The sequence below is a fragment of the Accipiter gentilis genome, chromosome 2 (assembly GCF_929443795.1).
Source record: "Accipiter gentilis chromosome 2, bAccGen1.1, whole genome shotgun sequence".
Classification (NCBI taxonomy): Eukaryota; Metazoa; Chordata; class Aves; order Accipitriformes; family Accipitridae; genus Astur; species Astur gentilis.
Genome location: NC_064881.1, coordinates 2820908 through 2836368, shown reverse-complemented (window position 1 = coordinate 2836368; position 15461 = coordinate 2820908). Strand labels below are relative to the sequence as shown.

Sequence of the window (15461 nt, the reverse complement as noted above, 5' to 3'; positions counted from 1 at the left end):
GAAGACAGTCTTTCTGAAAATTGGTATCTAATTTATACTTGAACATAAATAATGGTGATGTTTTGGCCAGAAACAAAACGTTCTTAAAAGTCTTGTCTGCTTAAAAGCAGCCAGTGCATAAAAACTAGCAAGGAGAGGTAACATGGGCAGATGTTGCCCATTTACAATTTTGTGTTCACTTTCATTTTAGTGCTATCCAAATATATCAATCCAAAATACATTAAACAGTTCTCAGCTAAGCCCAATATAAAATTTAGGTTTTATTCATCTATATTTAAATATATGCAGACACCTACAATAAGTTAAGCTATACGCTAATGAACAAGACAAATGGTAGGTGTAATTTATAGTCTTTTCATGAGCCTAAAAATTTGTCACTGCTGAATAATACATAACAGGCTCTTTAAAATGCATATTAAGAATGACTACTATATACTTACTGGCATTAATCTCTTCTTCATCATACACATCTACTTCCAGCAACCGGATCAGCATGCGGAAGAGGATCCTTAGGAACTGCAAGTATGACCCAGTCTTTCCCACCTGAGCCAAAGATGGAAAAAAAGAATCCAAATCCCCACTCAGACTACCATGAAGGAAGGATACGTTTCAGATAAATACCTTTGGGCTTACCCCATTCTAGCTCTGCCTGAAAACATAACAAGACATAATATTCCCCATTATGCTGAACAGTATTACAAAATTGATCTTTGAGCAAAACCTGGCACACAGGCTGTATCATTTTTGTACACACGGAGATCAGCAGTGATAACTGCTTCTCTACTGATATGCTCATGGCAATTTTATGCCCAGTGCCATTCACGTGTATTACATTTAGGCTAAAAATGACATACAGCACCATACTCTCCTTACTGCTTCCAGCATGGACTTAACTTAAAATTAGACTTATTTTTGACCTCAAAATACATGACTGCGTGCAACCTTGCAGGGGTCTTTACAGTACAATCTCCAGTCCTCATCATTGGTCGTCTCATCCTGCTAATAAGGCAAGAGGAAGGAACTGTTCTCTTACTTGCGGTGGTCCTGTCAAAAGCAGCCGCCTGGGGTGAAAACTCCTCGAGCCAGACACCTCACCCTGATTGCTGAAGTCCGCGTGGTGCTGTCGGGCTGTCGTCCACTGCCTGTAGTAGAGAGACTGCTCTTCACTGTTCATGTCCTTGTGAAGCAGAGGCCTCAGAGAGCTCAGCCAAGACACGTCAGCATGAGGCAGGAGGGAAGAGGAGGAAGGCAAATTCCCACTTTTCTGCGAGCTCAGGAGACAGTAGGCAGCTTTTGACAGGATGACGATGCGTGGCAGCGCAGCATGGAGGACCTTGCTGTCTTTGGCTGAATGGGCAGGCCACCGAAAAGTCTGGGAGACTGAAGACAGTGATGACAGTTTGGAAGTGGTGCTGCTCGCCATCTGGTTACCCAGGGAGTCGCATTCTTGTTTCATGGTCTCTCCAGTTGTGAAACTGGGGTAAGTTCCCTCATCTACTGAGCTGTGCGCCACAGTCTGAAAGTTAAGCGTTGGTGCTTGCTTCTGAGACTTGTCTGCAGCACTCGAGGAACTCACACCATTGTCTGCCAGGGACCCTGGGGAAACAAACAGATACTGGCTGACAAAAAATTTCAAGAAATCATTAACTCATTTGATCTATGGGACAATCCTAATCTTCAATTACTGCTGTTCAATGAGTGCTGCTGGGTGAGATCGTCACGTGGCTTAGGTCAGTGTTTCACCGTTTAAAAAGAAATCATTGACACACACCCACCTGTCCCTCTTGCTGGAGAGGCAACAGCCCTTCTGTTAGGGTTCAGAGTCCAAACACAAGCATCCCAATCCCAAGTGAACATTTAGCTCTGTATGTTAATTACTATTCCTCATCTGGGATTTGGGATTTGATGGTACAACCTTCTGAAATCCAAGTATAAGACACCACTGTATACACAGATTGAGTTGGCACTCCTTCCTTTGGGGAACAGAGCATTCATTTCACAGCAACTTTAATGTGAACTGGGCTATGCTCCCTCCTCCATACCAGTCAGGTTTAGTTGGCGTATGGGACGATCTGGTGTATAGCAAAGGTCCAGTTCAGCTGTCTTAATACCTCAAACTCATAGGGAAACAAAAGGAAGGACCCAGAATTGCCTGAGGAATGCAAGGAAGGAAAGGCCTGATGAGAGAAGATGCTCCCCATTGATGCCTGAAGAACTAGGGCAGACCCCACCAATCTGTTGGTCTTGGCAAGGAGGCAAATATCCATCAACATCCATAGCTACCCCCGCAGTTAGAGCATTTTTCTATTCCTAAAATTTTATACTATCCATTTCTACTCTGATTTTTAAGATCTTTTCAGGATCCACCAGACTAAATTAGCAACAAATGTGTAATGTTGAGTTTAAAAATAAAATTCACAAGGGACCCTTAGCTATGGCATGCCATCCTCCTGCTGCAACACCATCCCCTTTTAGCTGTACACAGGAGAATTGCTCACTATAGAAAAAATCTGCTACTAACATTTCATTGCCTGGCTTGCAGCAGGATATAGCTAATCAACCCACATTTGACTAAACGTCTCAATGTTTGCATTCAAATTCCAATGATGTAGGAACGAAGACTTGTTTTTCAGGGCAACGGCAGAATAACTGACCTGAGGTTCCAGTGACAGCGCTGCTATTACTCTGAGGACGGTCCAAGTCTATCAACAGCTCATCAGAGTCATTCTCACTACCATTAGCCTTCTCATGCTCCTTCTCACTAAGGTCAAGAGCTACAATAGGCCCTCGAATTGCCTCCTTCGAGACATAGCAGCACGCCAGGCCTATTTCTTGCTCTAATGCAGTCCGAGTTAAGTAGCTTGAGTCAATTAGTCGAAGGTCACAGTATTTCAACGACCTAGAAAACCCAACCCAAGAAAAAAGAAAGTTTTGTTTTCTCTGGCTTTGAAGAACACTCCTTCTCTTGAATTGCTTATTAAATATTCATGAATACTTTTATTAGGCAGTAAAAATAAAACAAAATTTTAAAATATTCATCACATAAGTTTTGTTCCTCGGTACTTTGCACAGACATTCATTGACCCACACAGTTCAGTAGCTTTACTTTTCACAAACCACACTTACCAAAATTTTAAGCTGTTCCCAAATAAAGCCTAAAATACACTTTTTTTTGTGAAAAAAATAGCCAGATGGTATCAAACCACTTATCTACCCCCCAACTTATCTAAGCATGTTAATAGAACAACCATATTTCAAGAGTAATTACAGCACCTGGGGAAAGTTTCTCCTAGAGGGTCCTTGCCAGTTAGAATAACAATGCAAGGTAGACCCTCCAAATCCTGATAGGTGCGAGGGATCCAGTCATCCTGCTCATATCCTCTCCAAGTCTGTGAACAGAGAAACTTCCAGTCACATTTAAAAGACACGTAAACCTTCACCTGGTTTGGGTTTTTTTTCCCAGTTCCTGCTTTTTCTTTGTATACAGAGTTCACTTACCCAACAGCCAACATGAAAAAGACCTTAGGTACAGGCATGCATTTTTTCTGGTAGCAAAGTGTTAGCCAAGCCTTAAATGCACATAAAAAGGATGCACAGCATATGTTATTCAGTGCTGGAAGCATACACCTGGTGTGGTATTAGTGGGGTCTGTCAGACAAAAATGCAGCTGATGCCTTCAATTTCAAGCTGGCACAGTTAAAAGTTCCTTGAAATTAATGTAAACCTGAAGACCTTCAAGTCGAGTATGAAAATGATTCCATGATCCTCAAATATTTACTCAATTATTCTATATAATGAAAGATTATATGAAAGAAAAAAAAATTCCCTTTCACTGGAGGTAATCCCACAAGAAGGGACTCCTTACCTACAGTCTACCAAGGCCCAAGACCACAAAACTACCATTTTCCCTTAACACTGGAAAGGCTGGTAAGACCATCCCATGTCCTTACACCCTTCAGTCCCCTTGGTTCAGCGGAGCTTACTGAACCTGGCTGAGCCCATTTGTGTTCTCTGTGATGGATGCAGCATCCTGAAAACACTGCTCTATCTTGAGCAACAATATCTTTCTTGCTGTGTCGCACAGTGCCCAGACTTCCAGATGATACAGTCAGTATTTGATCAAGACAGGCATGAGCACTCTGCAGCAACTGTTAAAAGGAAGTAAAGCTGAAAGACACAGAGACTCTCACTTAGAAAGAAAACAAGCCATTCTATCTCTACAAACACTGAAATTGTATTATAAAGCTGACATGCAAAAATGCAAGTTCATATCCCGCCATTCCTGTCAATCCATTATGGGTACCACCAGGAAAACTTACAACACAGCCTCTTAGATCACCAACCAGTCAAGACAGGAGATCAGCAGAGAAGTTCTTTCCATATAAAGCAGACACTTCACATTTCCATGCTGATCAGACATTAATGTCTCTCCAGACAAGAAAATGAGGCCCTAATGGTTACAGAATCATCAGTATTTGAGCTACAGCATACAACCTGCTGGAAAATTTTTTTCCTTCTTTCTTATTAATAACAGAAAAAAATCAGTTCTGAAGAAGACTGTTACCTAACTGAGGCACAGAATGTACTTTGCTGAGTCATGACAGCAAGCCTAAGCACTCAAAATGCCCATTAAAAATAATATATATATTACTCTTCTCAGCACAGATGTGCAAGACAAGACACAGCTCTCTTGACAGAGCAACAAGACTTATGAAAGCTTTATGGAAAACATACCTTGCAAGAAGAACCCTATCTTGAATTCCGTCTTGGTCCTTCTAGTCTCAACCTGTACCCTTGACCTGTTCTCTCCCTACCCTTCCTCCTCCCCAGAAAGGCCATGTTTTATGAGTAATCTTCTCAGGAAGATGAAGGGGATTGAAAAGGAGGACTCACTAGTGGATCAGTGATTCAGCATGCCATTTGACCTTTTGAAAATTTCCACTGAAAAAAACCCTACGATTATTTTTTTCTTAGCTTACAAAGAGCGCAATTTGGAGCAATATTCCCCTTTTCTGCTATGGCTCTATTCTCCTTCCCCTGATTTCAGCATCCTCTGTATAACATGTTCACAGAAAAAAAATATTTCTCCAACTACGTAGCAACATCTGCTGGCTCAGTAAAGCAGCCTCAGCAGCAGAGAGGTATTTTCTGCCTCATCAAGGTTAGTCTTGCTGTGTGTTATCCTGCCTCTCCAGTGACAGAAGTTTCTGTGAAAGTGCATGGCTAGAAAAAGAAATAAGGGAATACAGATACAAAGCTGATTTTCTTTCTGCTAGCCTAAGGACTTAAAAGAAGCCTGAGTGTCTGGGGCTTTGAGCTGTAAGCTTGCATACAGAAGATGTATTTCTTGACCATCTTACTGAGGAGAAGAGAGCTACAGCCCTCTGGGCTCCTCACTTCTGAATGCCTCCCAAACAGTTTGATTCTTGTTACACTTAAAGGGTATGCCATGACAGCATGCCTCATCAACAAAAGAGTTATTTAAATTATTTTCCATCTCTTCTTTCATTCTGTACCTCTGGGTATTCCATCCCCCTTGAAGCCTGGCTCCCTAATGGAGAGGACTGGCCTGGCTGGCTGGCCAGAAGGCTGGTCTGACAAAGTGGGGAACAGTCCAGCAACCAGCACTGCAGAGACAGCTGCCCACCCTCCCTGCACTGCTGTGGTACCACACATGCTGCTAAGGCCCTCTTAGGGAGAGGGGATAAGTTAAGTCAAACTACAATTGGCATCACTAACAGCTATAAAGTTGCCCTCCCTGCTGCTGACAAAGGTCAGGATAAAGTCTTACCCTCCCTGCGACCAACAGCAGTTATTGGCGGGACCAGCATTTAGAGCCTCAGCCTCACCAAAAAGCACTCACTAGCCTCATATTGCTCCCTCCCTCCAAAAAAAAAGGGCCTGGGTGCTCGTAGTGGAAACAGGCAGCAATGAGTTCCCCACTTGCTTTAGTCCTCCAGCTTCAGTACTCCATCTAACATCAGGAGAAAAGCCAAGAAGCATGGAGACTAAATCAAAATTGTCTGCAATAAACTAGACTCAATAGTAGCATAGCTGATGAATTTTATAATGGGAATCAGTTGCCCAAACATATGCTCACACCATTTCAGATATCCTGTGCTATCCCAGGCATCAGACTACCAGGTATGGCAGGCCAGCACAAGACTCACAGGCGACCTTCATAATTCTGGAGTGCCACTGGGATAACCCACCTACAAAGACACTACAGGCTTATCTTTGAGCAACTGAATTCCTCTCCTCACTCCCTTCATAGGCATGTTTCAGAATTGAGTGGGGTTTTTTCTAGTCACCTGCAAGGAAAGAAACAAGTGCAGAATCCTACATCTATGTTTACTCTGAAAAAGCATCTTATGATGTGGGGGAGAGGCATAAGAATTATTTAGAAGTTTTTTCATTCTCTGCCTGATTAAATTCATCTATTCCAGATCAATGGCTACATGGATATTCACCTGCAACAGCTTCACACTCAATCCTGATCTGCACTAAAGGCCTCATGGGCTCCAGCAACATGTAAGGGCTGCAACCCTTTACAGCACAGGGCCATAAATAAGCCCTCACAGGACTCACACTCCAGAATGATTTAAGGTTGGAACTGACGCCTAGACAAAAAAACCCAGCTGCACAGAGCTACTATCTCACATGTTTTCTCCTTCGTGACTACTAATTTCCCCTCTTCCCTCTTCTGCTGCAGACAAGGTTAGAGAAGCAGAGGTGGTGTTATCTTCTTTAAAGGACATTTTATCTCATTGTAGGCAAGCTCTTTAAGAAAGGCTCACAAAATTCATTCCTTGTCTATGTGGTTTTGAATACACTGTATAACTCTTAGTAGGAAAGGAAAATTAATATCTCTATGAGGCTCAGAGCAAGGATTAGGACAGATAACCAGAATTACTTTCAGGCTGGTACCTAAGGCAAGCAGTCCATTTCCCTTTCTTTAATGTAGTGAGGAATTAATTCAGGAAGTGGGTTTGGCTAGTTGAACCATGCTCTTACAAATCCATGCAAAAGTTTAGCTTGGTGCATATATACTGTGCAGAAGCTTTCAGTGTGCAGTGGTTGAAGAAAAGAAGTCCATGACAAACAGAATACTTTACCAGTTATCAGAAGGGCAGAAGATGGATGGACAGAACAGACAACAGATACACTAGACAGACAGATAAGTTGGTGGAAAGAATTAGTTTGCCTAAGGAGGTCTGAGCTCTGCTTTCTGAGATTCGGAGACAAAACTTATCTGACTCATGCTGTTATTCAACTTTAACAAGAGAGATAACATCCAGTGTTTGACTTCATGGGCCAGTAACAATTCAATTTTCTGCCAAGTTTCTAAATCAGTTATGCTCATCAAAAATACAGTAAACTTTCATGGAGACAGATGCAGAACATGCACCCTTTTGCTATAGAATAATTAACCCATAAACATGTGGGAATGAACACAAAATGTGCACGACAGTCAGATGACTACAACGGGCATACAAAGATATATTTAGTTTCTGCTAACCTTCAACCGCGTCACAAAGTGTTTCGCGACAGTAAGCTCTGAGGCAGGATTCCCAAGGAGGATCTCAAAACGATACTGCAGACCTAACTTGTCTCTTACTTCTTGTAACCTCTCCTTGGCCAGCATGGCTAGTTGCACAGATGGCACCCTAATGACAAGCATGTGGCCACAGCCATTCTTATCCTTTCCTGGAGAAGTGATAAGGTCATCCATTATGCTGAGTGTTTCAGGTGTGCTGTGATCTCTTAGCGAGGCCATGGTCGTGAGAGCCATCAGAGCTTGGGAATACTGCTGAATGAGAAGGTAGCAGCGAATCACCATGCTGTGCAGCCGTGGGTACCTTTGAGGAGATACAGTTCTGCATTAGCACATGGAAAATCACAGCAATGTCTGAAAATTGGACAAAACCCAGGACCACGTGGTAAAGTAGTACCCATTTTTTCTGTAGAACTCAAAGAATGAAGCCTTTGATTTTCATGGACAATAATTTTGCACAAAATCTGTTTTTTAAGTAAATGCATATAACAGTCCAAATGCAGAAGATAAAGAGCCAAATAATTCAAGTGCTCAAGTAACTGGAATTACAAACTTCTGTTACCTTCGTTTGGGCCAGAATTTCAGTCAAAGATATTTAACTTGACATAGATACAGATCATCTCAGATCTGGTTCACTTTAAGAGCACAGGCTAAAAATTGGTTTGCTGTCCACAAGTTTCTTCTTCTACAAACTTAGAGGACCATTGCTGCTTCAAGTGGTTTGTGAGAGAAGTACTTCATAATTTCACATCTCTCAACTTCTCACCAGAAAGTTAGACTTACCAATAGGGATTGCTGTCTCTGAGCCAAATCTGAACTTCCATTTTGCCTTTTAACTTACACAGCCAATGTTTCTTTCTCATAACAGCTATATGCAGTGACAACAGATATAAGCTCACAAAGTAAAATGCTAAGAAAAAAAAATATTAAAGCCTAGTCAAGCAAAAAAGCACTCCATTTCTAGGCATTCCCCATAAGTTCACTCACCACCATAATACAGAAAAAACCTACACTAGACCTCGAGTGCTAGTCTTGTGCCACAGAAATCCGAATGACTAAACCAACTAAAAGCTCCAAATTTCTCTGGCCTCTTGAGTAATTTAATAGATATGGGATCCATTTGAATAAAGTTTTGTGTGTGTCTTTAACCAGTAGGTACAGTAGCTAGCTCTGTGTACCATAAGCCAGTCATTAAATGGATAAATTTTTAAAGCACTTTTTACTCCTCCTCTCATAAAAGTACCCACTGCACTTTTGCTACAAAAACAAATGGCACCTTTCTTATAATACCAAAATGTCTGCAATGTTTTGACTTGTAAGCTCGTACAGCTCACCCACCCCGATGGAATAACGCACTTTCTTGAAAAGAGAGACTAAATCAATAAACTGTGATGCAAAAGCATATCCTGGCTCCAAGGTAGAGGTTCACCTCCCATCAGTTTCTAGTTTTATCCTAACTTCATATCAGGATAGTATTTGCACATGCACTAATCCTCGTCTATCCATTTCCCCATTCACATTTTAAGAACAGAAAGAGAGCAACAGTGACCACTACCTCTTCCATTGGACTTGACCAGAAAGACTACAAGAAGCCTAAAGAACTGATGTATTAAGATTAACTGACCTTGTTATTATTTATCACATTCATTTCTTACATATTTGTAGATAATAATAAATATTAAGGATTAATAATGCACTTTATTCATTTATGTTGCTAATTTAACACATTTGATATTGTATTTTACTTAATAAATATAGATACATTTACAATTATTATATTGACCTAAATAAAATAGGAAAAACAGTACTGAAGACAGAATAATCCTATTCTAGTAAACATGAAAATACAATGAAAACTATTGTTTGAACTGTTATAAGAGATTTGTCCTGCTGAAGCGCAGGATAGATTAACTCCACATTGCTGGAAACAACAGTACTGCCTTCATTCCTTTAATGTACCCATTTAGTTATATCGTGGATATGTGCTATGAAAGTAGATTGTTCAGGTAGCTGCAGGGTACTAATAAACCACTTTCAGGCTCTGAGCTGCAGAAACCAAAACCATAGCCAACTAATGAAATAACAAAAATGATGGGTTTGAAATGACTTGTCGCTTACTTGGGCCACCACTGACAAGTCTGTTGGCAGTCTCAACAAAAGAGACACCAGAAGTGGTGAGGTATGAAACCTCTGGTACTTTCTTAGCTTAGTGAGGGCTGAGCCAAAAGAAGAGAGCAGCACAACTGAGCCTGGACTGCGGCTGAATGGGCCCAATCTCTTCTACAAACAAATGAAGGATATCCCCTCTTTCTTCAATAGCATTAATTTTGTTACAAAAATAAAAATTGCACATACTTCACAGATTCCAAGATCAACATCAAAGGTCATCATGTCTTCATCACCCTGTGATGGGGCTCAAAAATATATCTGTATCCTTAAGATCCCAATTAAGCAGAATCCCAAGCTCCCATGTTACTATTTACCTTTCTAAAAGCGTGTTGACCATTTTTTCAAAGGTTTCATCACATCTCAAAAGGGGACTTGTGACTCCCCATTGGAGGGATTTGCTATATTCATTCAAACCAAAGTACAGTTTGTCTTCACTTGCTGCGTCATCCTGTTCCATACAGAGATAGCAAAAACGTAAGCAAAACTGGAACCAATTTTAATTTCTTTTGTCATTTAAAAATAAGTGGAAAGTATTTTCCGAAGCAAAGTATCCTTTCTTTTCATTCATTCTCCCTCAGTGATGTTATTTGTTTGTTTCAAAGAATACAGTGAAATGTAAATGTTTTTTACTTAACTTATTTTTCTACAGCTAGGAAAGACAGACATAGCTCCTCCCAAATTTTTCAATGTATCTCCTACCTGTGATTGCAGGGGGGGGGTCCTAGAATCCTGCTAATTATTTTCTGACTCCCTATCTCTGGCTTTATATCTACTGACAACTGTTATCTCATTTCTCTTTAAAGCAGAACCTGAAAACAGAAGGATTATTAATTTCCAAAATTCTTCTTGATGGTCAGATTCTACAAATCTCTAATGGCAATCAGAAACTAACAATTTCTTTGCTGAAATTTAAATCTGCAGACAGCAATCAGAAAGGCAGAATATTTGCTGCTTCAAATTTCACAAGGCCTTTGCTGGAAGCACAGCGTGGTCTCCAGTGCATTTACATCACCAGTAATCACTAGGAATGTAATTTAATCACATACAGACTCCCCCTGTCCTGGTTTCAGCTGGGATAGAGTTAACTGTCTTCCTGGTAGCTGGTACAGTGCTATGTTTTGGGTTCAGTGTGTGAAGAATGTTGATAACACTGATGTTTTCAGTTGGTGCTCAGTAGTGTTTAGACTGAAGTCAAGGATTTTTCAGCTTCTCATGCCCAGCCAGCGAGAAAGCTGGAGGGGCACAAGAAGTTGGCACAGGACACTGCCAGGGCAGCTGACCCAAACTGGCCAACGGTGTATTCCATACCATGGGACATCACATCTAGTATAGGAACTGGGGAGTGGGGGCAGGGGGAATCGCCGCTCAGGGACTAACTGGGTGTCGATCAGCGGGTGGTGAGCAATTGCCCTGCGCATTATTTGTACATTCCAATTCTTTTATTATTACTGTTGTCATTTTATTAGTGTTATCATTATCATTATTAGTTTCTTCTTTTCTGTTCTATTAAACCGTTCTTATCTCAACCCAGGAGTTTTACTTCTTTTTTCCCCGATTTTATCCCCCATCCCACTGGGTGGGGGGTTGGAGCGAGTGAGCGGCTGCGTAGTGCTTAGTTGTTGGCTGGGGTTAAACCATGACACCCCCTTTTTTGTGGGTTATTGTTTTTAATCAGAAGATTGGAAGTTGTTGAGTTTTTTACTTTTGGGAAATTAAAAATTGTCTAGACCATTTTACAGAAGGTCGCCACACCGGCTTACATCAACAATCAACTAAAAAGCAAACTTTGAATATTCATTCACTCCCTCATCTCCACTATTCTGTTTGACTTTAACTATTTTTTACAGCTACCACTTTAAGACACTTTACAGACACCAGTGGTCCACTCATCACAGTGAAGTCAAACTTGATATAAGTATAACAAAGAAGGAATAGGAGAAAAGGATATTTTTAAAGCAGGTTTAGCCAAAACATCCTCAGAATCAGCTGGCTGAAATGGTGAAAAAAACTAATGGGGCAGAATGTCGAACAGACCTTTCCCACCTCTTCTCTGCACAATGACAGCACCTACTACCCAGCACACAACTTTTATTAGTACCAGAGAAGTAATGAACAGATTTGACAGGCTATGTGACATATAACTTACAGTCAAAAGTCAGACTGCTTGAAAATGGAAAGCCAGCTCCAGAGCTTTATGGCATGTCTACATAGCTTTGTCTGACCAGAGCATAGAAAGTAATGTCTCATACTACATGACTGGCCAAAGAAAAATGTGCAGCTCCTGGACCTAAATGTCAATGCTACTTCCACCATCAGCATTCCAGGGCTATGTATCTAGAGCCTGAGAGAACAAGCTCCAGCAGAGAAAGAGCTCCCTTCTAACAATTTTCTTTAATATGCCTCTACAAGATTCCTTTAGGCGTGAAGTCCACCTTAAAATTCACAGTTAAAATTAACAATTAAACACTTACCACAGTGTCAAATTGTATCCAATGTACCTCATTGCTAGAGCTGATCCTGGACTGCTGCGTTTGCAAGGCATAAGGAAAAGAGCTGACCTGAAGAACAAGGAGGTTGAATGCTTCAAGGACCTCCCTGCAATTAATAACTCTATCAGCCAGACCATGACTAGGCTCACCATGTGACAGGGAACTTGAAATGGCACTGCAGAAATAAGAATGCAAAGAATTGCCTTACTGACATCCTGAGATTCAATGGATTACTCTTTTCCTGCAGAAAAATCTCCAAATGATCATGACACTGAGAATCACACCTCAAAAATCTCTTTGGAAGGATGAAAGATGTCAAAACTATTTGAGTGTTCTCTGTGGGTAGACTCAGGCAACAGGGGGGAAAACAATAAAAAGGCCAAAATCTGATGACAGTGAGAAGGTGAATTAGTGTGGCAATTTAAATGAGAATTGGGTGGAGGAGACAAAAAATAAGCCAAAGCTGATGAAGCCTTCTCACTGAGAAACACTGTTGCATGAGTTGTGGTTTTAGGATATAGTAACAATTTTACAAAATCTAGTGGATTTTCCAGCCTGAAACAACTTATTTCTAAAAGACAAGGGAACCTCATAGTTTCCTGATGTCCTGATTTTCAGCTCCTGGAATTATCTTTGCCTCCAGAATATTCAGGAATTCCAAATTCAGTGTACAGCAATAACAGTAACAAAAATATGATGGTAGGGATAAGGAAGGAAGAATGTCGCTTTTATCTGTTTTCAGCTGTCCTTCAAGGAAAGTATTTTATTATAACTCTGATATTCAAATGAATCCCACAGCCTTACGCACCATGTCTAAATCACATTAAGATTTTTCTCCTCAGTTTACTCCTGGAACAAGAGCAGAATAATAAGCTTTAGTTACTTCTTTCTTTTTCCATAGCAAAGTTGTGATTCAGTGTGAAGAAATGTTTTTGCACACATGCGTATGTGGTGGTATGTTCAGATCTAATGCTGGCCAAATCCAACACAGCTGTTTTTTAAGTCCTTTTCTTACAGTAGCTAGGGCATTTTTCAGGTGATGCATAAACATCTGTAAACTTTCATATATTAAAAACAACACTATCATCAAGGATAAAAACATGAATTAAAACATGAGTGGCTTGTGAACATGGGATAGATTTGGGTTTCAGTAGAGAAAAAGGGGTGGAATAGGAAAAAAAGAAGAGGAACAAAGAAAATTGCAAAATTCAGCCCTTTTCCCTGGACTTCAGTACCATACCACATACCCCTACAAAGTCTTGTTAGAGATCAAAAAATCTGAAACTAGTCTCACCTATCTTCAACTGAATCAGAATTAGTTAACAAATATCATAGGCAAGCAAAAAAAGATTATTTCTGATTTTGAGGCACAAAATGCCTTAGGCCTAGAAAAAGCATCGGGCGTCTAAAGTGGTAAGTCTTTTGAAAAACCTAACTGAAAGATACTGGAAGAGGATGGTTTTCCTTTGGTAGATTGAAGTAGCTACCTTGTTAAATCCACGTGGGCATTGTCATGAACCAGCACAAACAGCGTATAGGGATTCTGCTTCACTCGTCTCATGAAAACTTCAAATTTTGTTTGAATCTCATTGTCTAGCCGAACCACGTATTTCTCAGCTCTCTGATATGCCGTTCCATTGTCTTCTAGGCCCAAGTCCACAAGGACACCTGTCAGAAAGAAGAATACAACAAAAATCTTTTCCTTTGAGTGCATCCAAAAGTGAAGTGTCAATGGTAGGTTGCCACATGTCCACCAATATCAGGACTTAACCAAATCACTGATACACCCTAGTAAGACGATGATTATCCAAATGCATTTTCTCTCACAATGAGGACCAAAATGTGCTTCTTGGCTTCTGGATTTCTTCCAAAAAGTGGCTGAAGACCTTTCAAAGACTTCTCACATTACCAAAAAGAAAAAAAAACAAAAAAACTTCAGACCTCCATAAAAATTTCAGTGCTCCATAAAAATTTCAGAGCATTTCAGTGCTCAGTTAGCTGTGCCTCATGATCCTAGGTCAAACTTGTCTACATTTGGGCAATACATTAATCCTGTTCAAGTCAGAAAAAGTTATTCTGACCTTTCCTTTGCAAAAAATTCATAAATTTATATAAAACTGACTCTCACTAATATCATATCATATAATTCTTTCATGCCTGCCTTCAGTGTTACTGTCAATACAACTACTCTCTAACAGTCTTTGTAATGATAGATTGCCATCACATTCATAATGTAGGCATGATGTAATGTATATGGTTTTGAACACCATTTGAATTAAAGAAGTAGCAATAAGCCACTGTGAAATGTCAGTCAACTATGTATTTGCCAGGGTCTTAATGATTTAAAAAAAATTATTTTAAAAAGTAAAGTAAAAACCATTCATTTAAAAAAAAAAACAAAACCAAAAACAAATTGGAAACCCTGTTAAGAGTTATCAGAAGATCTCTGGTTTAGTGTAGCAGCAAATTAAGTAAATAAAATGTCTGAAGAAACAAGGAATGGAACAAAAAAACCCTATAAAGTTATGTTAGAAAGGAAAAGAAACCCATACTCCAAGTAATCTATTTTATTCTTTTTGTTTTACTAGTAAAATAGTACAAATCAGAGAAAAAAAATACAGAGATGGACCACAATATTGAGCAATATCAGGGCATATCTGCACAATCAAAAAGTGTGGGATTGTTTAGTCTAGAGTAGAAAACAGGAGGGGAAAAAAGCCAACAGCTACCCAAAACCACTCATAGATGCATTACACCAGAAGCCCATATTCATGTTTTTCAAATGTAAATACAAAGGATTATTAGATAAAGCTGAAGACAGGAAGAAAAAAAAAAAAAACCCAAAAAAAACCAACAAAACCACAACCAAAACCCATTCAGCTGATTAAAAAAAAAATCCTAAATACACAACTATCCTAAGGACTTCATTACTCCCAGATATCAGAGATCAAGAGCTAAAAAGGACCAAACACCTCTTCGGATAGTCCTTAGTTCCATTAGACAGCAATTTTCTCCATGAAGAAACCCTTATGCTTTTCTGGATACATGTCAGTCACTAACAGAGTGGATAACAGAGGTCATTCTCAAGGGAGACATATTCCATAAACTGTACACTAAAGCGTTCTTGTTCCTCTTGAAGCATTTGGTACTAACCATGGTCAGACACACAACTCCAGACGAGAAAACTCACCATCTGAATAAGCATGGCAATTATTGTGTGCCAATGTGCTTGTATTACTCAGGCATTT

At 40.0% G+C, this 15461-nt stretch overlaps 1 protein-coding gene across 5 annotated transcripts in view; it reads right to left on the bottom strand.

Annotated features, from left to right (window-relative positions):
* Positions 1-15461, bottom strand: part of GREB1L (GREB1 like retinoic acid receptor coactivator) — a 144292-nt gene that overhangs the window by 16704 nt on the left and 112127 nt on the right. For all 5 annotated transcript variants that reach the window (XM_049829082.1, XM_049829094.1, XM_049829107.1 and 2 more), the window contains 8 exons: positions 13701-13881; positions 12196-12388; positions 10039-10172; positions 7520-7859; positions 3274-3389; positions 2655-2899; positions 1034-1596; positions 441-543 (listed from right to left, as the gene is read on the bottom strand). In XM_049829082.1, coding sequence (XP_049685039.1) covers positions 441-543; positions 1034-1596; positions 2655-2899; positions 3274-3389; positions 7520-7859; positions 10039-10172; positions 12196-12388; positions 13701-13881 — 1875 coding nt within the window. The remainder of the gene's footprint in view (positions 1-440; positions 544-1033; positions 1597-2654; positions 2900-3273; positions 3390-7519; positions 7860-10038; positions 10173-12195; positions 12389-13700; positions 13882-15461) is intronic.